We start from the raw sequence: 25,342 nt of genomic DNA, 5'->3' as shown, positions 1-25,342 counted from the left end.
ATTAGGACCTTTATTCGCTAATTTCTTTATGGGACATGGAGAAGCCAACACACTACAAAATGAGGAGATAAGACAGGACATTTACTACCGTTACGTAGACGATATCTTTGTAGAGGTCAGGGACATTGACCAACCAGGAAATCTCAAAAACTTCTCTGAAGTGCAGTCTGGTTTGAAATTCACAAAATAATTGGGTGTGCAAAACATAATACCTTTTCCTGGCGTGACTGTTGATGGACAAGGACAGCGATTCAAAGCGACTGTATACCGAAGGCAGACTAACAACGGACGGTGCTTAAATGCTGACTGTGAGTAACCTCGACGCTGCAAAATTAGCGTCATGAGGTCCTTTATTGGACATGCATTTAAGCACCGCTCTGATGGGACAGAACTACACTCAGAATTGATAAGAATCAGACAGATCTTGGTGAACGACGGCTCTTTCAACTTCTGACGAAATCGATATACGACATATCTGACAAATCAATATCTGTTGAAAACGATATACAATGACATATTACAAGACACTTCGACAGCAAACCAAGACAAGACACAGCCAACCATCAAACTGTATTATCGTTTATCTGTTCAAATCATCTGTGTTTCTGATTGTGAAGATAGTGTGTCATTGTGAAGGCATCATTGTAAAGGTCGTTTGTCATTGCGACGTCGATACCCTGGATTAGCATTGTCGTGATTGACCGAATCATTTTTCAACCAGATTATTTGTGGGCTGGTGCGAATCCTGCATCAAAAGACCTTTGCCTGCTCAATTTTCATAACACGTGGACTTTCAAAAGCATTTATTAAACCTGTTGGTATTGGTTGTGGAAGGCTTCGCTAGTTCAGTTTTTGCGTCATCTACATTGCCACGAACAGCTTTCACACGCGTTAGCCTCGCTCGCGCCGCACCGCGCATTGGGTCTCACTGGTGGTTGATAAAACTGTCATTCCCAGTAAAAGTCCGGTGTTCTTTTTCTCCGCATGAAGTCCTTAAAACGTTTACCTCTTGATGAATATTTATGATAATGATCATATTGCTACGATGATGATGATAATTATCTTGAAGAAATGTATTGCTCTTGATAATAGTTATCTTGGTGAATCAAACTACAATCCCATTTCTGGCCATAGCCGGCAGGTGCTCTACCACTATTTGAAACAGTGCACGAAAACCATAAAAGCTTTGTGCCAGAAAGATTTTCAAGACGTTTTTAGCTGTTTTTTAAATGCTCTACGCTCAGTGTTCGTCTGCATGTCTGCGGTGCACCACAGCGGTTTTTGGGACCTAGGTCCCAGAAATTCCCTGTCGCGACTGACCCTGGTGACTCCTCTCGCATTTTGGAGTATTTTGGAAGGTCATGTCTTGATTAAATCTTTTGCAGGCGGTTTGATGCACTCCATAGAGTATTTGGGAGAGTGGGTTCATTTAGTCGAGTTGCCCTCATGTAAGATTGCAGAATGTGCGATAAAAAACTTAAAGAAATTAGCAAAATGACAGTCTAAAATGAATTAGACCATACGACTTGCATCTGTGGCTCCAACGTCAGTCACAGAGCAAAGCGGGTACCAATATGCAGCAACAAGGGCGCTTACGGTGGCGGCAGGCGCGTTCCATTGGTGACCCTGCGCCCATGTACCCCGCCTCGTTCCATCTGTGCCCCTGCGCCCCTGTACCCCGCCTCGTTTCCATCGGCGCCCCTGTGCCCTTGTTCCTCGCCTCGCCTCTTGGCTCCGTGTCTTAAATGTGCAAGAATATCGGTCTTGACACGTGAGGTTCACCGTGCGAATGGCTTTTGTCTGCGCCATGATGTGAATGCGCGCCTTTTCGCCGTCTTGGAATGAGGTGCACGCGGGTGGTGCGCACCGCGGCTGGCGTGCTGTCTGCAGACAGCACTGTGCAGCGTGCTCTCTGCCCGCTTAGGTCTGGCCGGAAGGAGACGAGACAATATCGTTTGACAACCGGCGAGGGTTTGTCCTGCAAGACGTGCAGCCTCTGGCGGCGGGCTTCTACACGTGCGCCTCGCGGCGGAGACCGCACGAGTCAAAGCTAGTTCATGTCTACGTTATCCGTACGGTTCGGTCGTGCTTGCGCCCTGTTGCCCGTGCGCCGCATGACGCGTGCGCCACGTGATCCGCAGATGCGACGGGCTGGCAGCACGTGGGCCACGTGCTCTCCGCCGTGCTCCCAGCAGCCACGTGCCGGCTGACGTAGCGTTCCGTGCTTAGCGCCGCCATGCTTTCTCCTCCCGGAGTGTCGCCACGCTGCGCCCGCTGCTTGTGATCATGCTTGGCTCACCAGGCGGAACACAGTACAAGAATGGCTTTAGGTCTTGTTGTAGTCTGCCATTCCTAATATGCGATGTTGAATTGTACTAGCGTGTAGGAAGTGGTGCATTAGAGCTTTGCACTACCTTCGAGATGTTCCATGGGTTCCTCTCTCGTAGTGACCTTGACTACCTTGGTCAGCTTGGTAGTGGTCACCCTTCCGTCATAGTGTGGGGGGGGGGGAGGGTCCGTTAACCCGAGAGTAAAGTAAAATACTTGATATAAGCAAGAAAGACCTTCAACTCCTGGTTTCCAGTATTACAAGTACAAGGTTCTTACGCCGAGTTATTGACCTTAAATGCACGAAGAGTTACCGGTTAGCGGCGTTACGGAACAATTAGTGCAAGCTTATGGCTGGACAAAAGCTATTTGAGGCAGTCGGTTGAATGGAAAAACTTGTGAGGCGCCGCGTGATAGAACTTGTGGGATGCGTACGAATGGCTGTGTTAATTTTCCAACCTATTCACTCTAATTCTTGCGCGTTTATTTGGGAACAGCTCGTACGGACATGCTTGGCCTACCCTTCGAATTTCAGAGGGTATGCGACATAGTTGACAGTTGATTCGCTGGTTAAAATTTCCTAAAACCGGTGCGTAGACCATGCCATCATGCCCCTGCTACCGGAAAATCCTGAGAGCACTGAGCTTTCAAGAATCTGAACCGTGGACCCACTTACACATTAATGCACATGGATGGCAAAGGGTGGGCGAATATGTTCGCTCCCTTCCGGAGCTCCCGCACCAACGGATGTGTGACAGAATATCGTTCTCGTTTCGCAGATCACCGATCTTGCAGAAAAGTACATGATCTACAGGCCAACCGCTGGCTTCCTGATCCAGTCCCCCGTCCTATTCCACCACAGCGGCGCGTTTGTGTGTAAGGCGCGGTATGGCGCCAAGCAGGAAACGCTGCCGGTAATTCTGGTGTTCGCTCGTGAGTACCTGTTGAACAGCTGGTGGTGGTCTCTCGTGCGTGCTAACGCTTGGTCCGTCCGCGCCAGCCGACCAGTGCGCCGGGCCGGGCATTGGCTGGTGGGCTCTGCCTCTGACAGCCAGGGGGCCTCGGTTCATGTTGTCCGCTCCTGTACTTACGCTTGAACGTGACTGAATAAAATGCAGGCATCGGTGAAGGCTCGGGTGCTTTCCGATAATGGATGACGTCCGGTACTACATCCTTGACTCGGGCCTCGGCGGCAGCTTTGGTAACAGACGAGTAACTGGATGCGGAAACAAGTGGGATGCGCTTGTAACAGTCTTTAAGTGGTTCTTAGCATGGTAATGTTGCGTTGACTTTCCGTACTTTTTTGAGAACTTGTTTGACCAATAACCATTTAGTTACTGGAGACATTTTTTCTGCAGCAATTCCCCAAAGCAGGACGCGAGTTTCTCATGCATCTCGCTCTATGTCATCCCCCACACAACATAACATTGCGCTTGTTTGGTTCGCTTCTTTGCGCATGCTTCAGTTGCTGCTCGTGCATGACGCCTTTAAGTTCAGTGCATGTCCGCCCATGTTGGATTGCACGTTACACGTGGGTCCCGTCCTCCTTGCATCGTGAGGGTACTATCCACATTAGCGTCGGAACGCAGTGGTTAAATCCAGTAAAAACATGCATTGAATAAAACATGAACAAGGCGGGTTTGCTTTTGCATAAGGCACGACTGTTCGCGTGTTAGTCGAGCTATCGCAGCCGTTTGGAGCTGTTATGAGCATCACACGAGCCGTCATTTTGGACTGGGCTCACCAAGCCTATCTATTCCTCTGCGTCGTCACTAAGCCGCTGTGGCCCTCGGTCCCACCAGCGGCCACCGAGTCAGTGCCGAAGCCGCAAATCGACAAGAGCGAGACGCGTAACGCCGTGGTCGGCTACAACTTCAGCCTCGTCTGCCGGGTGCACGTCGAGCCGGCTGTCCGGCTTGCGCTCGAGTGGCGCGTGCCGGCCACCAGCACCGGACTGCAGGTGGGTGCCGGCCACACTTGGCCGCAGCGAACGACTCCCGGAGCGCCCCGACCCCCGCGCCGGCCATCGGGGAGAGGAGAAGGCTGCTCGAAGGACGCTTACTGTCGTGTCCTCAGTTGATTGAAATAGATGGATATGTTCGGTGTTCTTTCGGCTCTTCTCGTCGCCCCCTGAGCCGCTTCAAGTCGTGGACGGCTGTCAGGGAAGTAGTTTTACACCAGGCTCGCGCATAGTTACCGGTGCACCGGGATTTTCGGCTGTCCGCCTGTGACGTACTTCGTCTAGCCACGTCACGCGCCTGGCTCGCACTGCGACCGCCTCTGCTGCGCTGGCCTGAGCCGTCCAGCTGACGTGCTGCTCGTGGGCCTGCAGACGGGCCGCATCCGTCAGGAGGCCGAGACCACGCAGAACTCGGCCGTCACCAGGCGGCTGGTGGTGACGGACGCGCGACGGGAGGACGAGGGCAGCTACTCGTGCACCGGCCGAGACCATAACGGACTCACCAACAGCCGCACTGAGTACATTCGCATCTACGGTGAGAGCTCCGAAAGTGCCCACGTGGCATTAAAGCCCACGCAATGGTAGCTGGAACTTGCTGTGATTTTTGGGTGAAGCCAGGTGTTTAAACTGTATCTTCATTTAGACGCTCCAAACTGAGCAATAGCACTTCTCCCAGACACCGCAGCGGATCGAAAGTCATCAAACTTGACTCCAGATCGCCCGACTAAACCTGACATGTCTCCCCGTAGATGCCGACCAGGCCAGCGTTGAGCTGATCGCGGCCAAGACAGAGTTTGACATGCGTTTGGGGACCAGCGTCAAGATTGTCGTCAATGTGAAGGCGTACCCTAGGCCCGATGTGGTCTGGTATAACCCTGGCGGCGGCGAGATCCACAACAGTGAGTGGCTCGCGTCTCACCCGTACGAGGTCACCTGTCTTGCGGCATCTTCTGCGGAACAGTGCAGTACAGAGGCTGCAGTGAGGGTGCCCGGCTGGCTCGACGGTTAACTCATGCACGCTCTGTATGTGATCCTGACAGCGATATTTTGTGGGCACTGTGGGTGTGGCGTATCTCCACTGTGCCCCATGGTAAACATTCTGTGACATTATCTAGCACGCATTGGTTGAAATGAACTTACTGTCCTGTGTGAACCGTTTCATGATTAATTCTGGCGGTCTTTCACCAATGTTTTACTTCATATGTAGGTAGTACGTATGCTCATTTCGAATATTCATAAGCTCACCTCGCTCTGTCGATATCGCCATAGGAACTTTCGAAAAGGCTGGTCGCCCAAATCATGGATGTGTTAAAAATCGTGTCTTGTCACATCTATCGTTAAAAGAATAGAGTCGTGAAAACGGTAAGCATTTGGTTAAAACACGCGTCATTTGTTCATCCGGCCACAGACGGTGAGAGCACTGGCTGCCGCCGCACTCTCTGTTGGTCTGCCATGCTTACAGACGTCATCAATGCTGAGCGATGACCCTGTGTTTGCCCCCCCCCCCCCCCGCCCCTTTCGTCATGCTTTCGGTATCGAACTCTGCCCGTACACAATCCGAGCGGCGCGCGTGCTGCGTACGTCACACAGCAGCGCAACTCCAGAGCTCGCTCCGATGGAGCGTCGCCAGTTCACTCACACGCTCCTCCCTCCCCAGCGGCCAAGCACGCGGTGTCGACGCCGTTCGACCAGACAATCCTGGAGATCTCCCACCTCCAGCTGCGGGACATGGGCGAGTACACCGTGGTGGCCACCAGCCCCAACGGCAAGGCCAACGACTCTCTCGCTGTCCGGATCATCGTGCGGGGTGAGGAGGGGCGAGGCCGGCCGCTGCGCCGCTTGGCGCAGCAGTGATCGGCCAGGTGCACGTTTGCATGACTCCTGTCCGGGACTGTTTCATCTCTAGCATCCATGCCGAATCAACCAGTGCGATGGTGGTTTTGTTATCTCTGATCGGGTGATTTACCTCTATGGAATGGATTCAGTTTTATAGCTGTTGGATGTGTATTCAATCCTCTATTGTGCAGCCCAAGCACACAAAAGTAGATTTGCCGGACACACCTGAGCAGTCGAACCGGCGAACACGTTTATATGCTTCAGGTCAGACCTTATGCGACACACAAACCTCTGAACTGTAGACTCGTGACAGTCGCCACACTACCGGACGTGTCGTGTGATGCCGCTGCGTTACCTCGTCCAGAAGCACATCCTTCGTTCCACTTCACCTGTGTGTTCGAGCATCGCTAACTTGTGCCTGACGAGAAACTCCGTAGTTAAAAGCGCCGCCATGAATTTTTGAAAGGGGACAAACTCTGAGTTATAGCTGTCCTCTCCCAGCCTCCTGTTGGTGGTTAGGGCAGCGATATGACATTGCCTGCCTCATAGTGTGACTCCGCCTGAGTGTCCGTCTGTTTGTCGTGTCTGCCTAAACCCGCCAGGGTCACTCATCCCCGTTGTGACCCCACCTGAGCACCTGAGTGTACGTCTGACCCGGTCTGGGTCACCTACCCAAACCGTGAGCTCACCTGGATACCTGACCGTGCGTTCGATCCTACCTGAGCAGCAGCCCCACCTGAGCGTCTGGCCGTTCTCCTCACCTTGCGTGGTTTGCTCACCCGCACGGAGTGTCGAGCTGTCCATCTCACCGCCGCTGATCGCGCGCTCCGGGTACAGACCAGCCGCGAGTGCACCTGGACGACCCGCGGGAGTACTACATGGCCGGCCGGCGTTACACGCTCTCCTGTGACGTCACCGGATTCCCGACCCCACGCGTCATGTGGCGCTTCGTGCCGTGTATGAACGAGCCATGCGACGCGCCGGACACCGAGCTGAACGTGAGTGCCGGAGGGCGTGAGGCGCCGATCTGCTGTCTGCTCTTTTGGGAGTCTGCGGCGTCTGGTGCTGCTCCGACTGGCGTCCGTTCAGACCCGCGCACTGTTTCTGCCTACTGTTATCGATTCCTTGTGTCACTTGTTGATGGCTGTTCAGTTGCTCATGACGTGCCAGCTATGGCTCAAATTTCATTTCTCGCAGTGCGAGCTCTTGTGTCGAGGCCCCGACAACTGTCAGACGTGGAACTGGGAACAATTTCTGAGGTTGGAGACTAGGAATGCGGTGAAGTTTTATGTGTCCTCAACGGGGGTGATTGCTTTGCAAATTTGGCTCAAACCACGCTGGCAGATGATGTTGGCATTCAACCCCGTACTCCGTCAAAAAGGAGAGCACGCACACTCGAACACACACTTAAGCCGCACCGCCCAGGTCATCTGTTCTCCCCCGCGCCGACCGCAGCCACCGCTCCACAGTTGACGCGGCCGAACGAGGAGGAAGAAGTCTCGCTGTCGTCCAAACCGTACCATGTGCAGAGCAACCTGACCGTCACGGCCATCAGATCTGGCGCCTACAAGTGTCTGGCTCGCAACAGTCAGCACCCGGATGGGGAGGCAGAGGCCTGGCAGCGCTTCTTTGTTACAGGTGGGAAGCGTCGTGGGCTCTCCGTCGCACCGTGTTTGGTTCACGGGTGTTCGTTGAAACTTTTGACGACGTAATTCAGTGTGGGTGTGTGCGGTTGTGTTGCGCTTCCGAGGGTGAGAAGGTAGAGTGTGGTTACAAGTGCTGTGGTCACACATTCAGTGAGTGGAATATACTAACTGCGCTGCCGTATGGTATGATCCAATATGCCCCACGCGTGAATTGCTAAAATGTCACAGCCCAGACCAACCCTCTCGTTCGACGCCTAACTACCACGACCCACCCACAGACATAGCGGACGGCTTCGACTTGGTGAGGCCCGGCGTGCCGGTGGTCGATGGTGACAGCGTCAACATGACCTGCGCCGGCAGCAGCCTGACCTTCCGCAGCCTGGACGACCTCGTCTGGCACCGGAGCGCAGGCGGCGACCAGCGACTGGATCCTGTCACCAGCCTGCCAGGTATGGAGCTGGACAACCGACACGATACGGCTGGGCGAAGATGCACACTCTGCCGTTCACAGTCGCTGTTTTGCAGTGTTGTTCAGCCGATTCTCGACACCCCGGGGGAAGAGTGGGGGTGAGGGGGGGGGGGCGGTTGATCGTAAGAGGCAGACCAGGTGGACAGCAGGTACATACCCGCCGTCTGAATCGAATCCCAGCGTCAGGGACCCGCATCCTGACGCCTCAAGATCCTCTTGGGCTCGTGGTACAACCTGATGGTGTTTGCTTGTCTGCTTTACTGCGCTGAATTCACAATTATTCTCGCTCCATGGCGATCGCGCATGGCGCCTGACTGTAGCACTCGGACGGCGGGCTATAACCGGTGGCCGACCTGTGCGGTCACCCCCGGTCAGAGCCCACCGGCTGCCGCGCTGGTCGCAGCACGGACGAAGCTCGCCCGTCCATTTTCAGACTTGCTGCATCCCAGATGAACTCCCCCCCCCCCCGTTATATCTCATGGTCGCCGCCCAGCGTCGTCTACAGACGGCAGCCGTCGAATTCGTAAATATCCTCGTAAACGAAACGGTGGGTGTCGGGTCGGTCGGGTCATAGGTTTCGAGTCGACGACTGCACGTGGTCACCGGTGCACTGCCCGTCACACGACTGCCCGACTGCCCCTCCCCCCCCCCCACCACACACACACTGACGTCGCCTTTGCAATCACGCGCTCCGTGCAGTCATGTGTTTTCGCCGGCGCTCGACAGGGGTGAGCCTGGTGGAGGAGACTACCAAGTACTCGTATCGCAAGGTACTGGTGTTCGACCCTGCCCGACTGCAGCACAGCGGCCTGTACCACTGCTCGGGGCTCGACATCACCGGCATCAAGAACCGCAAACAGGAGTGGTTCGGTGTCATACGTACGTGAGGTCCAGTGAGCTGGCAGGAAGCTATTTCTTTAGCAGAAGTTGTGAAGCCCTGTGTGACAGTGCGGTCCAGTGTCAGGTGGAATTTACCATTGTGCCGAGTGAGTCATTCGCAAACTCAAACTGAGCAGCTCCTCTTCTCAGGGGTGCCGCCCAACGTCGTGCCCCACCACTTCTGCTTAAATGAGACATCATCTGTTGTCGCAGGTCACGACTTATCTGCTGTCGGATCGTGCAGCATTGCAAGAGGGCTTATCCGCCTGTCCACGTTAATTAGAAATGACTCTCCAAAGCAGCTGATCGCACGCTACATGACATATGCAGCAGTCATTGAGGCACATGGCTGACTACCAACCGACGCCCCGTTTGCCGCGCTCGTCGCGAACTGACTTCTCACACGGCGCAGACCGTTTTGTCTTGGCTCAGCCGCCGAAGCCGGCGTCGGCGGACCGTCGTCCGGCTCCGTACAGCGGGCTGCGGCCGCCGCTCTCTGCACCCCGCTCTCACGGCTTCGCCTGTCGGCAGCGGCGCTGCTGCCAGCGTTCACGAACAGCGCCAACATGGACGCGTCGGCTAGTCTGCAGCTGGAGGTGGGCTCGCCAGCCGAGCTCAACTGTACTGTCACCGGCCGGCCGCCGCCCGTCGTCACGTGGACCAAGGTCGGTGGTACAGCGGCTGCCGCCCTCCGCCTCCCCCGCCTCCGGCTCCCGAGCATGGTGGCTGCCGCCTCAAGCCAGATCACTCGAAGTATGAGGTCACATCTCTTCTGTTGGCGTTGTAAGGCTTGTGTGTGTCGGGGATGTGTGTGCACGTGGACGATTATCTGCGCATGCACGTGCGGACGCGTGTAATTTATGTGATATGGTGTCGAGATAGTAACTCTTGTCCAGACGTGAGTCCAGCTGTGACCGTCAGTCTGAGATGCCATGTTGTATCAGGTTGATTAGGTCCGATGTGTGCTGCAATTGGTTGTATTTCAGCGTGGTACTGTATCTCCCAATGTAATGCAGCCGGTCCGGTGCCTCAGCGCCGGTGCCTCAGCGTGTGCATGCTGACGCCACCGGCGCCGACAGGATGGACGGCCGCTGAAGCTGGACAACAGCGAGCGCGTCCGGCTGTCCTCCGACGGCCAGCGTCTCATCATCGGCGCCGTTCTCAACGACGACGCCGGCAACTACGAGTGCCGAGCGGAGAACAGGAAGGGTGCGCTGCTGGGTTCGGCCGAGCTGGTGGTGCCGGACGACACCACCATCATGCATGTGGTCGGCGCCATCACCGGCGTGCTCGTACTCTGCCTGATCGCCGTTGCGGCTTGCTTGGCGTGGAAGTGCAAGCAGCAGAAGGTGCGCATGCGAGGGGCTCTGCGAGCATTGCGGATGTAACCGCTGCGGTTGTCACTGTCTGCCGTGTTGTCTCGCGCGTTGTGGAACCCCTCGGCTTCACCGCGGGTCAAAAGAGGGTGGGCGGGGAAGGGGGAGGGATTTTCAAAGTTTCGGAAAGTGTTTTTTCATGGAATGCATGGACGTGATGTTGGATTACTGAAACTTGAAGGGATGCGTCCCCCTCGTCCCCCTGTGGTGGAGCCCACGATAGCACAACCACAGCTAGCTGAGGACGGGCGCGCACGGTACCAGAACGCTTCCCGCATTGGAACCTGCGGATTATCATGTTCACGACAAGGGGGAATGTAAGCACGTCTAAAAGCACCTCCTGTGCAATTATCTACGCGGCGTTCCATGCCAATATCTTTGTCGCAAACATGACGGTGAATGTTGTCCGCCTGCGTGCCTGCGTTCACCGCAGCGTCCCCCCCCCCCCCCCCTTCCCGAGAGAGGCTCAGCTCATGTCGGGGCACGCGCTAGCGGCGTCTGACCGAGGCGTTTCTGCGACAGACGCTGCAGCGCCAGCTGCTGAGCCAGGCCGAGCTGAACGACTTCAAGAGGGGCAAGATGAGCCAGTTCAATCCCAGCTTTCCGATCGATGAGCAGGCGGCGCTGCTGCCCTATGACAGCGAATGGGAGTTCCCCAAGGAGCGGCTCTTCCTCGGTGAGGGCGCCGCTAGTGCCGGCTGGTGATGGAGTGACGAAAGGGTGAAGTATATTGTGCTCCCTTTGCGCGAGGCGGGCCCTTTGGTGAAGCAGGAGTTACTTGGTGAAGGGTGAGTTATTTAGTGGTGTGTATGGTATTTTGTGAGGTACAAGATCTTCCGTGAAAAGCGAGTTTCTTGTATGTTTTTTGGTAGGACAGAAGTTACGTCTTGAGAGAAATTATTTTGTGTGAGGCGCGTACTGTAGTGAAGTGGCATGCTGTCGGTGGTTGGCGAGATAGACTCTTCGGTAAGAGGCAACTCCTTCGCCGAAAGGTAAGGTCAATGGGTGTCCAGTTCGGCACTGATAACAGGACCGGCTCGTAGCTGACTGTTTGCCGTGCATGATAAGCGTACTATGATGCACCCGGGCCGCACGAACTCGGCCTATCATCATGTTCCCATCATGCCTGTGGTATGGTGCTGCCGGCACTCGGTCATGGCAGCAACATGCAATTTTAAGCCGCTTAATTATCAATAAGTCGTTTTAGATAGTAAATTACATGACCTTGACGTTGGCTTATGACCTTTGAGTGCGGGAACAGGCCTGACCATTGTCCTCGCGATATAGCTCTCGCAGCGCGTCCACATCTTGGCTGGCGGATGATAGGTCGGGGTTTCTCAGTGATAGAACTTTGTGCATTCCAGCTCTTCAGATGGATGGGGAGGGCGGGTCAGGTCAAGGACCAGCCTTGGTTTCGGAACCGGATTTCTACCGGAGTCCTCACCGCCACTCCGTCCCAGTCCATTAGACCAGACTGCTCCTTCGCCTCTGCCCCGAGCCCTCACCTTTCCATATTTCCAGTCTGTCAGTGTACAGGCTCCTTCATGACCTATGCCTGCGAGCTCGACCTATAACCTATGACATTTATGACTTTCCTTATGACCTTTGACCTACCCTCAGGTCTGCGTGCTCGTGACTACGTGAGCTTTGTCAAGTTGTCGAACAAGCTTCGCAAAATTCGTACCACCTGACAGCTTTGTCAGACCGTATTGACGATTCCGTAACCTCTGTCCTGACCTTTGCCCCCCTCCGGCTTTCTGAACGTGACTCGATAACTCTTCTTGTCTACGGGCTCTGTGATAACTTTGAGCATACGGTCCCTGTCTCATCTGAATCTCATGGCATCTAATCTCGCGGAGGTGCCATCGGTATGGCACCTTTCCAGACGCCTGACCCCGGAATCCCTGTCGTTTGAACTTGACCCCCACATCTTTCCCCGCCAGGTGATAACATTGTCTAAGCGTCCCATTGACCTGTGCCTGACTCCCGCGCCAAGCCGCCAGATCGGCTCTGGCGCTGAGCTCTGCCCTGACCCCCCCCCCCCCCCGCCAGTGTGCCAGATCGGCTCTGGAGCTGAGCTCTGCCCTGACTCCCCCGCCAAGGCGCCAGATCGGGTCCGACGCTGAGCTCTGCCCTGACTCCCCGTCAGGGCGCCAGATCAGGTCTGGCGCTGAGCTCTGCCCTGACTCCCCTGCCAGGGCGCCAGATCAGGTCTGGCGCTGAGCTCTGCCCTGACTCCCCGCCAGGGCGCCAGATCGGGTCCGGCGCGTTCGGGCGCGTGCTTCGGGCGGAGGCCATTGGCCTGACACCTCGCCAGACCCGGACGGTGGTGGCCGTCAAGATGCCGAAGTCCGGCTCCGACCCAGACCAGATTCGCTCGATGATGTCCGAGCTCAAGATCATGATCCAGCTGGGCAAGCACTTGAACGTGGTGAACCTTCTGGGCGCCGTCACCGTACATGCTGAGCACGGTGAGGCGGATTCAAGCGCTTCATTGGTGCTGCGTTCTGTGTAAGACGCTGCAGCAGTTTGTTGTAGGGAGCGAGGCGCTGTTGTCTTCCGTTACTGTTTGCCAACACGCTGCGTATGACGCGTGGACATGCTCCAAGATGGTTAGAGGAACAGTTCTGTTTTGTCACGTTCCATGTTTTGTCATGTAAAAAGTGCATATTTTGTGATTCTCAGGTGAATTCATGGTTTTGGTGGAATATTGCCGCCATGGAAATCTGCACGACTACCTCCACCGACACAAGAATGGGTTCATAAACCAGGTCCACCCCATAAGTGGTAAGTACCAGCAATCATGACTCTTCAGCAGTGACTGATCTGCCTGAAAGCGACCAGAAAATGGGCGAGAGACATAGGGAAAATTGAAGGCACTTGTCTGGTGATATGTCTTCCTGTCATGTCTCAAGAAGTATAGCGATAACCCGTCATGTCCCAAGGAGCTTAGCAATAATTGACCGCTTGCTGCTTCAGGTGAATACGACCCCAGCCTTGGCGCAGAAGAGTTCCGGGCGGCCATGCGTCAACACCAAACAACGGAAAAGTGAGTCGCTGCAGCTAAATAAATCTTACTTATCGAAACGCCCCACCCGCGGTTGTCACGAAAGAAGTCTGCTCTGCTGAATTGCTCGTATTGTGCGAGATTTACCTCGCTGCCAGACATTGAAACTCCCGGCATCAAGCAGATACGCGTTAAAGAAGATATACGTGTGGATCTTCTTACCTTTGCAAAGTTTTGTTTGTGTCCGAACGTGTCCCTTGGCCGATGTGAACTTTTTATTTCCGATTTTCGAAACTTCCTCTTGTTCTTTTCACGCACTACGCATGACGCATGACCACATGGATTATCATTGCCGGACATGAGTGGAACTTTATATCTCTTTGAGGGGACTGCCTCCCCCTCGCCCAATGTTGAGCCACCCTCAATAACACGTTAACCCCAATGCTAAATACAATGCAGAGGGATCGGGCAGGATTTCTCCTGGACCCCGCGCCCTTCCAGTATGGGGTTCAGTCCCTGCTACTTTTCGAAGTTCCACCCCTGTGCTATGATGGACTATGGTTTGCACCGGAGTTGGAACTGCAATTTAACAATCGCCCTGCCTGAGGAATCGCAACATTGAATACATTGATTACATCGAACGCATGAAATTCGGAACGCATGCCGTCCCGTTGCCCCTCTCCACGGTACTCTAAACCCACTGAAAACCTACTAAAATTCCAGCATTAACCGAGCGCTGTTCGTCCATGGCATTCCCAGCACGTGACGACTAACACTGGTCTGGTAACACTGGTAACACTGGTCTCACTACCACATCGTACCAGCTAACCGTATCTCCAACGGTGGCCTGGGCTGCTCGCTGTGCGTTTGACCGCCGCCCACTAACGCCATCTGGCAGCACGCCGCTCAACTACGCCATGCTCGACCATGCCTCCTCGGCTGGAGGTCGGCTGAGACTGATGTCTGGTGGCAGCTACTACCAGACGCCGCGGCGGGGCAGCGCCACCTCCAGCGTCGGCAGCGTCAGCTGCAGCACAGGCGGCACCGTTACCGAATCAGTGTGCGAGAGTCCCAGCGCCGCAGGTGAGGCTCCGGGCAGCGAGGCGGAGCGCCGATGTAGCCTCCCGTAGGAAGTGTGCACAACGCTCCTCGTCGCACTAAGCGTTGGTAGGTATGAGTTGGATGTAATCGTACGTGTATCTCCGTCGTATGTTGTCGTTTTTGAATGCGGTGCACCGAGTCACGTGACATGTTCAAGCGCGCATCGTCTCCGTGTGTCTCCGCACAAGATTTGACTTTGCAATTTTGCGTCGTAAACATAACGATGAAAGTTTCGCGTGCTTTGCCCCCGGGGACGCCGCTTCCTGTCCGCACCGGCCGCCAGGCACGCTCTGACCTGACCTGACCTGACCTGTGCGCCTACAGTGGACAGCACGAACCGCTTCACCACCAGCGCCACAGCACGTCAGCAGCGGAGCCCGCTCACCACACGCGACCTGCTGCGCTGGAGCTACCAGGTGGCGCGCGGTATGGAGTACCTGGCCTCGCGCAAGCTGCTGCACGGCGACCTGGCGGCGCGCAACATCCTGCTCGCCGAGGACAGCATCGTCAAGATCTCCGACTTCGGCCTCTCGCGGGACATCTACAAGACGCGTGACTACAAGAAGAAGAGTGGCAAGGTGAGTGGCGGCCGGAGCGTGCGGTGTGCTCCGTCTCGGCCAGACGAACTCTGTATGTGTTCTGTTTCGGCCAGATGTGCTCTGTGTGTGCTCTGTGTCGGCTCAGGCGGCACCCAGGACTCCGGCTGGCTGCATGCCATCTCCGCTCTGTGCCATGCTAGTTCTGCGATGGGACTTTCGTTGTGTGACCTCTGGCCTGTGACCTCTGCGCGTGAACTGCGACTCTTTGACGATCACTGACATCTGCCGCTGGCCCGTGATCTTTTCTCCGAATCAACTCGTATGCGTGTGATCCATCTGTGCAAACAACGCGGCTACGTCTGGCCCGAGCATGTATGGCAAGAAGCGATAAAACAAAGAAGAAAACAGTGACTATCGAGATTCGAACGAAGGACATCCAGTCATCAGTCCGACACTCCACTGTTCTCGATGGACGCAACATTGTCACGAAGTCGACTCAACCTTAAGCACCAAATGCCATCATCACCCAGAAATCTACCCCTGCGCTTTAGATTCCCCTGTGACCTTTGACCTCTTACCTGTGCCATTGAACCGGTGGTCTGGCGCCTCAGGGCCTGCTGCCGGTCAAATGGATGGCGATCGAGTCGCTCCAGGACAACATCTTCTCCACGCAGTCGGACGTCTGGTCGTTCGGCATCGTCATGTGGGAGTTCTTCTCGCTCGGCGCCAGTCCCTACCCGGGCATGGAGTACGATGTCAACTTCGTCAGGTAATGCATCCAGCTGTCAGGCGCGTAGCCATGCCCAGAGTAAGCTGTGAGAGTCGGTGACATCAGCTTGGAACACTGTACTCAACGTCTCATCACTCACCTGTGTTGCTAACGATATAAGGTATCTAAGTATTGTACTATGTACTGTATAATGTATAGTACAAAGTATATTGTTATATTCTGTATTATAGTATTATACTATATATATATATATATATTGTAATACTATAACACCGTATATAACAATATATATATATATATATATATATATACATCATACACCATATATATATACATACACCATATATATATATATATATATATATATATATATATATATATATATACACACATACGGACGTCGGCTTGTGACGTCGACAGGCGGCTGCGGGACGGGTACCGGATGGAGCTGCCCAAGTTCTCGCCGAAGGAGGCGTATCGTCTGATGCTGCACTGCTGGCACGAGCGTCCCGGCGAGCGGCCCAACTTCACCGAGATCAGCGAGAGGCTGGGCCTCTGCCTGGAGGACCACGTCACCATGGTCAGTACAGGCCGCACTGGGAGCGCAACGGTGAGGCTCACCCGCTGTCTGAAGGACCGAGTCACCATGGGGGAGGGGAAGGGCGAGTGTGGCCCTGCCGTTGGTTCCGCTCCGGACCCCCCCCCCCCCCCCGAGCAACCCCAGGGCTCCTTTAACCGTCGTCGGGCCTCTAAATGACACACCTCCGAAATTACTGTGTGCAAGCCGGATAAACTGCAGCCGAAGCAGGCACCCAAAGCGCAAGCTGGTGTAAATCACACGGCGGTGGAATACAACGCGGCTTCTTCCCACCAGGAGTACATGAAATTGAACGAACCGTACAAGCTGATGAACGAGGAGTACTTCGCGCGGCGCACCGACTACGTGAACGTCATCGTCAGTCCCGACTACCAGAACGTGACGGCTCAGGACCTGACATCGGATGACAGCAGCGATGACGCGTCAGGACAGGTCACCGTCTGCCCTCGTCTGCAAGCGGTCGGATACATGTCGCCAGACAAAGGTCAGTACGGAGTGAGGACTCAATCCCGTAGAGGACTGCGGAGGAATGAGCCCCATAGCCCAGGGGGATAGCAGTCAGAGTAGGTGTCTGCAAAGAGAAGGTTGATACAAAGGACTCCCGCGTGAGTACCAACAGTGGGCCAGAGGCGCAGCTCAGCTCGATGGTGACGTTATCGCGTCAAAACCGTCAGTGAGAGTAGCATGTCCTTCTTAAACAGAACATGGCCATCCCGGCTGGTTTATTCTGCGTCGATGAAAGTTCACTCCATCGTCATTAAGCGTGGTTCGGCACAGACCACTTAGATCGGGTGCTATGCTGCAAGAGCCTGGTCTGGCGTGGTGATAGCGGGATGGGCACTGGCCGAGCTGTTTCTATCCGCTGTCAGGTCCCGCTGCGGGGCGGGGGCGTGCCTTCATGTGATGACCGTCAGCACGTGCCCTCCCATTCGGCAGGTGGTCGCGTGCCGTCGAGGCTGACGGACACCGACAGCTACCTGCTGATGACGCCGGCGCCAGACCAGGCGCTCCGCAGCACCTCAATCTTCTCGCCGTGGCCGGCGGACGCCGAGCGGCCCAACTCGCACTTCGAGTTCCCTCCGGCGCCGCAGCTGGCGCCAGCGCCGGACTCGCCGCCGCCCGCCTTCTCGAACCCCTCCTACCAGGGTACGGGCCGCGTGCCGTCCACGCACGAGACGGACACGAGGGCGCCGCCGGCTTTGGCGGCCGTCGGACAGGGCCAGGAGCACTACCGCCACCCAGTGCCGGTCGGATGTGAACAGTTGGTGTGAGCGACGCTGGGGGCTCGGGACCGGTAGCGCGTAGACGTGTGTTATGGCGTCGTCACCGGGAGTGCTGGCGCTAGCGTGCGTGGCTGGCGCGACTTGAGGTCAGTATGCGCGTGACCTGTGCGGGTGTGCCTGGGAGCTTAGGACGACGAATGCGGCTCTGTGAAATAATACGGGGTCATCGTTACGTGTGGAAGCTAGTGCTCGCTAGAATTGTTCGCTGTATTTGCATGCCTTTTTTCGACATTTAGACATCATGGTTTTGAAAGACGTGTACTTGATGAGAAGCGAATTGACCTTTCTCTCATTTCTATGCCGAAAAACTTTCATCATCAAACAAAAGGTGCACAAAATGCATCCCAGCCTGGGCTTTGTTCTGCTCTTATTGCGGGAGAAACTACGCGAAACAACCATTTGAAGCGATGAAAATGATCTCCTTGCGGCACAATCCTAATGGCAGAAACGAAAACGTTTGCTCATACTGCTTTTCCATATATAACACTTAGCCCCAAAATATCGGCACTCCTTGATCTGCTTATCTTGTAATGTAGATGACGTGTCCTGGGATTTAAATTACATGTATCAAACAACGCAATGTGGTGCCGCCGATTTTACAAACACCACGGATATAAACGCTCCACACACGCTTAATTTAGGCAAAAAAGCTCATCAGTCTAGTGTGATCACGCGGCCCGCATCCAATTCTAGGCATTCCAATTCTAAGCACATGCTCACATCAGGCACATTGGCATCACGCGTTCATATTCACGCATAAAGCGTCTCATATGCTCTTACACTTCTGTATCAGCGGGCTGTTGGCTGCGAAGTGTAGGATCATACGAGAACGCTTACACCTACGTGTCGACAACGGAGGTATTGCACTTAAATGTCGGGCGAAGACGTGTGCTCAGACGGTTTCCCGGGCATTAGGCGACGTGGGGCTGCATAAACCTCTCAAGGGAGCTGCGTTTTGGCCGCTTAAGTTCATCGTGTGAGGCTTGTTTTGATCCGCTGTCTTCGAACAATTGGCTCCATGGTAAGCACCGAGTCCTATTTGCTATGCGGCACGTTGATCTTTTCTTATTCTTAGTCAACATGTTCATACCTTTTACCATGTTCTATCCCTCGAAGCACCGTGGGCATCACAGGTAGTGCTTATTTCTAGGTATATGCTATATTTGGAAGAACTACATGAGCAGCCATGTCATATAGTACTAGGAGGATTGTGCCACTAGTAAGTAAGTTTAATTGCTTTGAATGGCTATTTTGCTTAGTTTCTCTTCAAATTTCAACGAGAGGCATAGAGCGAAATACGCTGCAGCTTCCCGCAGTGCATTAAGGCAAAACTTAAAGGTAAACTATTTTTCTATACATGTTTGGTAAAAGGGGTCCTTTAATCCTGCCTTGCCCCAAACGGTGCATTGTTTCCCATCTTCGTATGCCTTCGGGCTGTTGACAACTAAGGTGATCTAAACGTCTCCTCATCTGTCAAGTACTTCCAATTGCAAAAGGATTCCAGCATTCATGACGCATGATGTGCAGGTATCATGTTCAAAGCTGTTCAGCCGGGGAGCAAACATTGACGTTATGTTGGACGACGGCGGTGCCAAGTGTCTGTCTGTGATTTGGCCATGGGTGTATGTCAGTATCCTCAGCTTGCTGCAATTGTATCGTACTGTTCTTTCCATCGACATTTGGAAAAACTGTTGCCCAGCCTTGTATCGTGCGTGCCACTCCTGTACTCGCCGCGTATCCCCGAGCCATTTTCGCGGAGGCGTGTGCGGAAGCTTTCTGCTCTGCTTTCAATGTGTGGTCGATGAATGCCGCGCTTGCGCCGACTTAGCTTGTCTCACACCATTCTAGTGGACCATGCCGTGATGAGAGCCGCGCGGCTGGTCCCAACCTGTGCTGCGTTTGAGAACGCTACGGCAAAGTCCACTGCAGTGAAATGCGTTGTCATGGAGTGTGCTGCAAGCCAAGGGTGTTTCCAAGACGCCGCGATCTGGGCAAAGCTCAAAATGATGTCCTGATTTTCATAGGACCGGATTTCTTCTCAGTCTAAGCTTTACTTCTGTGAGTTAAAGATTTTCTTTAAAGTCCAAAGGTGTGCGAATTTTTGGCTGACTTCACCCATCTTGAGGGGCAGGAGGGACAGCACGTTCCGACTGGTCCCTTCTTGGATACGCCCTTGAGCCGGGAACACGGCAGATAAGAGCGGAGTGCACTGCAGGGGAGCGTGCTGCGGCGGACTCTGTTGGGCTGGGGTGCACTTTCATGGAGAATATTGAAATGGACCACATTGCAGTAGACTGCGCTGCCGAGGGGTGCATCACTTACGTGCATGCAGTGGACTCAGTTGGGGCGCGCTTCAGCAGGGGCATACGGAAGTGGCGTGTACCTCGCAGTGGCGTCGGCGCCGTCCTGAGCCCGCTGAGCGGCCGACACCAGCACCGTCGTCGGCAGGCGGCCATGTTCGACGGCGTCGCCACCACGGACCTGGTGGCGACACCGTCGATGTGCGACGCTCCGTCACTGTGCCGTCGCGCCCGACACTGGCAGATCGTCTAAGTCAGTCGCCACTCGCGTGACCGTGCGGTCGCGGCCGGTGTGCAAGGTCCGCCGCGTGCTGATCATCCTGCCGTCACATGCCATGACCGGTGCGAGGTAGTGCTCTAACGGGTACCGTTTTCGGGCTTGGCCTTTTCTCCTGTCGTGGCCATATAAAGACAATGCGGTTTTAAATGTCGCTGGAGACACGGACATCCACGATATGCTGATCTGGAGTCCCCTCGTTCTGATCATACGCTAGCATTCTTCCCCACATGATGTACACAAAATGCGCGTCAAGTTTATTTATGACAGGTTTGATACTCACATGGAAAGCAGTTCAAACCGCAGTCGCGCTGTGCCATATATATTTTGAGTGAATAGAAACTGAGTTCCGTGAATACAAACTGAGCTTGAGTGAAAACAAACTGAGAATACAAACACATACAAACCGAATGTGAAGAGCTTGAATTTACTCAGCGTTATGCAAATAATCAGCATAGATACCGAACACTTACGTCCCGCAGTAGCACCCCGAGAATGAGCGGCGAGCTGGCGCGATGTACCTCACGACCTGTGATCGCGTTGACAGTGTCGACCCATTCCGGTGCAACGACGAGGACTCTAACACTGTGCTACCCTTATCCAAACAAGTTCTACACGTCCCTCTCGCGTGTCCGCCGCGCTGGCAAACTGCCAACTCTTGACACAGAGGCGCGCTCTGGGCAATGTCAGGGGGCGAATGCATAAGCCGTTTGTTTTGCGTTACTATTCATTCCAGAAATTGTCCCACTGTTTTAAATCGCACTGCTCAACAGTGCCTCTGGTGGATACTGCCGCCGCTAACTGCAAATCATCCGTGGCCTTGTTGCCAGGCGGCAGTCTTGCCTGCGGCACACCGCCTGTGCCCCGCCGCCGCCGCACTCTGCGCCCGCCGTAAAGTCCGCCCGTTAGTCGCACGACCAAGTCCACCGGGGGATGCGCGCGTTGCTCGTGCTCGGGTGTTTGGCGCTGTCGCTAGCCGAGCGGCCGCTGGTCCGGCTCGGTGACGGAGTGCTGCGCGGCGTCACGCTTCGCTCGTTCGAGGGACGCCAGTATGTCGCCTTCAAGGGCATCCCGTATGCCCGACCACCGGTGGACGACCTGCGCTTCCGGCCGCCGCGCGCTCACCCCGGCTGGTCGGGGGTGCGCGACGCCGCCCGGCATGGTGCCACGTGTCTGCAGTTCAATATGATGAATGACAACATCAAGGAGGGCCAGGAAGACTGCCTGTTCGTCAACGTGTACTCGCCCCGACTGCCAGCCGGTGACGGTGAGCCCCGCCTGCCCGTCATGGTGTGGATCCACGGCGGGGGCTTTGTCAGCGGCTCTGGCGACGCCGACCTCTACGGCGTCGACTTCCTGATGGACGAGGACGTCGTGGTCGTCACTCTCAACTATCGACTCAACGTGTTCGGCTTCTTCACCACAGATGACGCCGTGGCGCCGGGCAACGTGGGTCTGCTGGACCAGGTGCTGGCGCTGCAGTGGGTGCGCAGCAACATCGCTCGCTTCGGCGGCGACCCGCAGCTGGTGACGCTGTTCGGCGAGTCGGCCGGCGGCGCCAGCGTCTCGCTGCAGGTTATCAGCCCGCTGTCGGCCGGCCTGTTTCACCGAGCCGTCAGCCAGTCGGGTGGCGCCTCGGCCTGCTACGCGGTCGGCGGCCGGCAGCGGCCCCTGGCGCTGCACTTTGCCGCCGAACTCGGCTGCCCGTCGGAGCATAGCCGGGCCGTGCTCGAGTGTGTGCGACGCGCGTCGGTCGATGATATTATGCGAGTGCTTGGCGCGCTGGGCCCCTCGGTCAGCGCTCGGTCCAAAAGGTTCCACCCGCGCGTCGACCCGGAGGCCACGTCACCATTCATGCCGGCTGAGCCGAACGTGCTGCTCCAGCGGGGTGAGTTCAGCCGCGTGCCCTGGATGATGGGATGCACCCGAGATGAGGGCCTGTTCGTCCTCAAGGTTATTCATGATAGTTCGGACACACTGAAGAGAGCCCAGCAGGGAGACCTGGAGGCATGGGGCTCCAGTGAGCTCATGTGCGGTGGTAGTCTCTCTGACAAGACTGAGAAACCTCTCGAGGTCGCTGCCAAGATCCGTGACTTCTTCCAGAACGACGGAAACTCTGATGCCGCTCTCATCGACTTCTTCAGCGACCGCTTCTTCACACTGACCCTGTCGGCCGAGTCTGAGCTGGCGTCGCAGTACGTGCCTGTCTACAAATACGTGCTGGACCACGTGGGGCCGGGCCAGATGCACTTCACCGATCTGCTACAGATCCCGGTACCGCCGGCGCCGCATGCTACGCACGGCGACGACCTGGCCTATCTGTTCCACGGTGAACGGCAGCCGCTGCCGGAGCGCGGCTCGCCCGAGCACACCATGATCCGGTTTCTGGTGAGCCTGTGGACGAGCTTTGCACGGCGCGGCTACCCCACCACGGACGTGCTGGACGCGCCCGCCTGGCCCATCTTCACGGCGCAGAGTCAACGCCACCTGCGGCTGAACGCGGCGCCGGCCCTTGGAGACCATGCCTTCGAAGAGCGCGTCCGCTTCTGGAAAAGCCTGCCGCTGGCCGAGTCGTGGAATGCGCACGAGCAGTCATCAATTCGGCTACACGACGAGCTCTGACCGCCATGTGGGAGTGGCATGGGCGGCGGCACGTGGTTGTAGTTGCGAGGACGAAGGCGGGAGAAGGACCGCGGCAGGGATGAGTAGCCCTGCTCGTGTGCCCTGCACACGCTAGTTGCGTACCATGCATATAGCCATTAAAGTGGACTGTGCGTCGCTGTCATAATGGAGCGATACGGGGCAGGATGTTCCATTGCAATGATTGTACCCACCAAACTGAATAGCACCGACAAATCTCTGTTATCCTTCAGGAAGCCATGCACTGATAGAGGAGTGGCCAAAAATGAACCGCTGCTTTACTCAGCCACAATGCTTTGCTTACAGATTCTATCCCAAAAGGTAGAATTAAAGCAATTGGGGACCATTTGCGTGCTATCCTGACACAGCGAGCAGGCGTCTGCTGAACTGGGATATACTGGACCACTGAACTGCTAAACTGCAATATACTCACATGAAAAGCAAGAGCTAGTGGTGCAATATAAGAAACTAGGGAGCATTGATGGATCGATGGTAAAGTGCACTGATTCGTTTGACAGGGAGCCGCCCCCCCCCCCCCCCGCCCAAAGAAATCTCAGTCTGGACGAGTTAGGCGCACTGATCCAGAAACCACAATGTGCATGACCTTCTGGAAGCGAAGGAAGCCCCCTGCGGACCGCTCGCTACCGGGGATTTCCCTCAGTCTGGACAGGCCGCAATACCGTCACGCTACGGCCAGACATTGACCAGCTCGGCACATGCAGAGCATTCCGGGCTAAAGCGGGGCAGCACCGGCCACGCAGCGGATAAAATGGACTTACGCAAACAGTGGAATTATACAATCACATAACATTAAGAACAGTTTCATGCATTTTTAGATGACTTCAACATTTTCACTAACCCCTGTGGAATGCAATGAGAAGATGAGCACTAAAAACAATAAACCTGACAAAGCAGCATATGGAATCAAACACTCAGATCGCGTGCCTAAGGTGTCAAAAGACATCAGTAAAGGGGAAATTGTCCATTTTGTGAGGACATTTTTGGAATATTATTCATGGATTTAAGATTGAATTCAAAATTCCTTTTAGGCTACAGCGCGAGCAACAGTGCATCCGTTCGTCGTGTACCTACATGGGAATGAAATATCTTGAGAAGGTGCTAACCAAATTATTTCGTACTTAAGTAGCTTCCGCTGTTAAAGACCGAGACATTATCAACATTTCAAAAGATGAGATCGGAATGTTAGGCTAGGAAAACGACTCAATCCGAAACATACATTTGTTTTCACCTGCAGATCAGCTCTCATTATGCAAATCTATATTGCATTGCACATGCACTAGTGCGCTAAGAGCAGATTGGGCGGCTTTCAGCCGGTTTTTAGGATCATCCAACGCGGGCACTCCGGCCGAACTGGAGACCCCAATGCCATTGAGTCTGACTCACCTGCCTGCTCCAAGCGCTCGAGTGAACTGTGTCGCGAAACGGACGCTAACGCACCAGTGTCACACGATCTGATATTCAGGGAGCTAGAATCGCTTTTAAACAAGGGTGGGAGTGAAAAAGTCCATCGCAAAAAGACCGTGTGGGAGTGAAAAAATCAATTCACAAAAGACGGAACTCATGAGCTCGTGACGGATGCTTCAGCAAACAAAGACATCTATTTCAAGTTGGCATGGACGTAATATGAGAAACCTGACAAACTTATTTCGTATTTTAACACCTTAGGCCATTAAAGTGAAACAGAATGCATTAACACGCGCTCGGGTAGGGAGGCAAATTACCCCCCCCCCCCAAGGGGTTTTCCCAAACGGTTTTTAAACGGCGCGACGTAGCCGCGCCACATTTTGCATAACTGTAGAATATTGCATAGCGGATCGCTTGACATACAAAGTTTAGATGTACCTAGTAAGGTCGCTGACCTATGACAGGTCAAAGTCAGCCCATGGTTTCAGCGAAGGCAATTTCTAGGGAATCGTTCACTCTGATACAACAACGGAGTGTTTGACGAAGACATGCATATCTGAGATACCTTCTTAGGCACCACAAATATTGAACGAGCAAATTACGTTGACCTAAGGTCAGGTATGATGGTCAGACCAAGGTCAAAACCAACCTGATTTATTACTCTAGGGCTTGCTGTATGGGGTACTTTCTGGTGTTCATGTCGAATTTATTGACAGCAGGAACCGCATTATACATTTTCAGTTAACTTCTTAGCAGCCAGAACAGGCCATTGATCTAAGACGACCCGGGTCGAACGTTTTGTTTCAGGAACATACTGCCCAGCGTAATTCTTGTCGGTTATTCAGATGAAAACGCAGATCAGTCTTGTATGATTTTGGTCACCATGACCTTCAAATGGTCAAACAATGTCAATGACCTCAAATGGGCTTGCGACCTTTACCTTAGAGG

At 54.6% G+C, this 25,342-nt stretch overlaps 2 protein-coding genes across 7 annotated transcripts in view; both read left to right on the top strand.

The window, feature by feature from the left end:
- LOC119103330 (vascular endothelial growth factor receptor 1) overlaps positions 1-21,047 on the top strand; it is a 42,737-nt gene extending 21,690 nt beyond the window's left edge. For 2 of the 6 annotated variants that reach the window (XM_037226832.1, XM_037226852.1), the window contains 21 exons: positions 3,108-3,261; positions 4,131-4,288; positions 4,661-4,823; positions 5,038-5,187; positions 5,946-6,095; positions 6,962-7,122; positions 7,594-7,762; positions 8,049-8,219; positions 8,966-9,118; positions 9,650-9,783; positions 10,198-10,467; positions 11,017-11,170; positions 12,741-12,965; positions 13,180-13,281; positions 13,474-13,543; positions 14,400-14,584; positions 14,927-15,180; positions 15,753-15,910; positions 16,292-16,451; positions 16,746-16,953; positions 17,406-21,046. In XM_037226832.1, coding sequence (XP_037082727.1) covers positions 3,108-3,261; positions 4,131-4,288; positions 4,661-4,823; positions 5,038-5,187; positions 5,946-6,095; positions 6,962-7,122; positions 7,594-7,762; positions 8,049-8,219; positions 8,966-9,118; positions 9,650-9,783; positions 10,198-10,467; positions 11,017-11,170; positions 12,741-12,965; positions 13,180-13,281; positions 13,474-13,543; positions 14,400-14,584; positions 14,927-15,180; positions 15,753-15,910; positions 16,292-16,451; positions 16,746-16,953; positions 17,406-17,740 — 3,684 coding nt within the window. In that variant the 3' untranslated portion in view covers positions 17,741-21,046. Of the gene's footprint in view, positions 1-1,924; positions 2,073-3,107; positions 3,262-4,130; positions 4,289-4,660; positions 4,824-5,037; positions 5,188-5,945; positions 6,096-6,961; positions 7,123-7,593; positions 7,763-8,048; positions 8,220-8,965; positions 9,119-9,649; positions 9,784-10,197; positions 10,468-11,016; positions 11,171-12,740; positions 12,966-13,179; positions 13,282-13,473; positions 13,544-14,399; positions 14,585-14,926; positions 15,181-15,752; positions 15,911-16,291; positions 16,452-16,745; positions 16,954-17,405 lie in introns of all 6 variants that reach the window. The other 4 variants (XM_037226870.1, XM_037226860.1, XM_037226840.1 and 1 more) reach the window with 3 other exon arrangements.
- Positions 21,048-21,261: 214 nt separating this feature from the next.
- On the top strand, positions 21,262-23,480 carry LOC119112484 (cocaine esterase). Its single transcript, XM_037236685.1, has one exon. It carries the CDS (start codon positions 21,263-21,265, stop codon positions 22,949-22,951), a length of 1,689 nt encoding a protein of 562 aa, XP_037092580.1. The 5' UTR covers position 21,262; the 3' UTR covers positions 22,952-23,480.
- The last annotated feature ends 1,862 nt before the right edge of the window (positions 23,481-25,342 follow it).

This window comes from Pollicipes pollicipes, unplaced genomic scaffold, assembly GCF_011947565.3.
Source record: "Pollicipes pollicipes isolate AB1234 unplaced genomic scaffold, Ppol_2.1 Scaffold_2555;HRSCAF=2994_pilon_pilon_pilon, whole genome shotgun sequence".
NCBI classification, from domain to species: Eukaryota; Metazoa; Arthropoda; class Thecostraca; order Pollicipedomorpha; family Pollicipedidae; genus Pollicipes; species Pollicipes pollicipes.
The sequence above is the reverse complement of the archived record's forward strand: the minus strand, read 5'-3'. Positions and strand labels throughout refer to the sequence as shown.

What these genes read in the sequence shown, in the direction of transcription:
- LOC119112484 (XM_037236685.1), top strand. Translation starts at nt 21,263, where the DNA reads ATGCGCGCGTTGCTCGTGCTCGGGTGTTTGGCGCTGTCGCTAGCCGAG.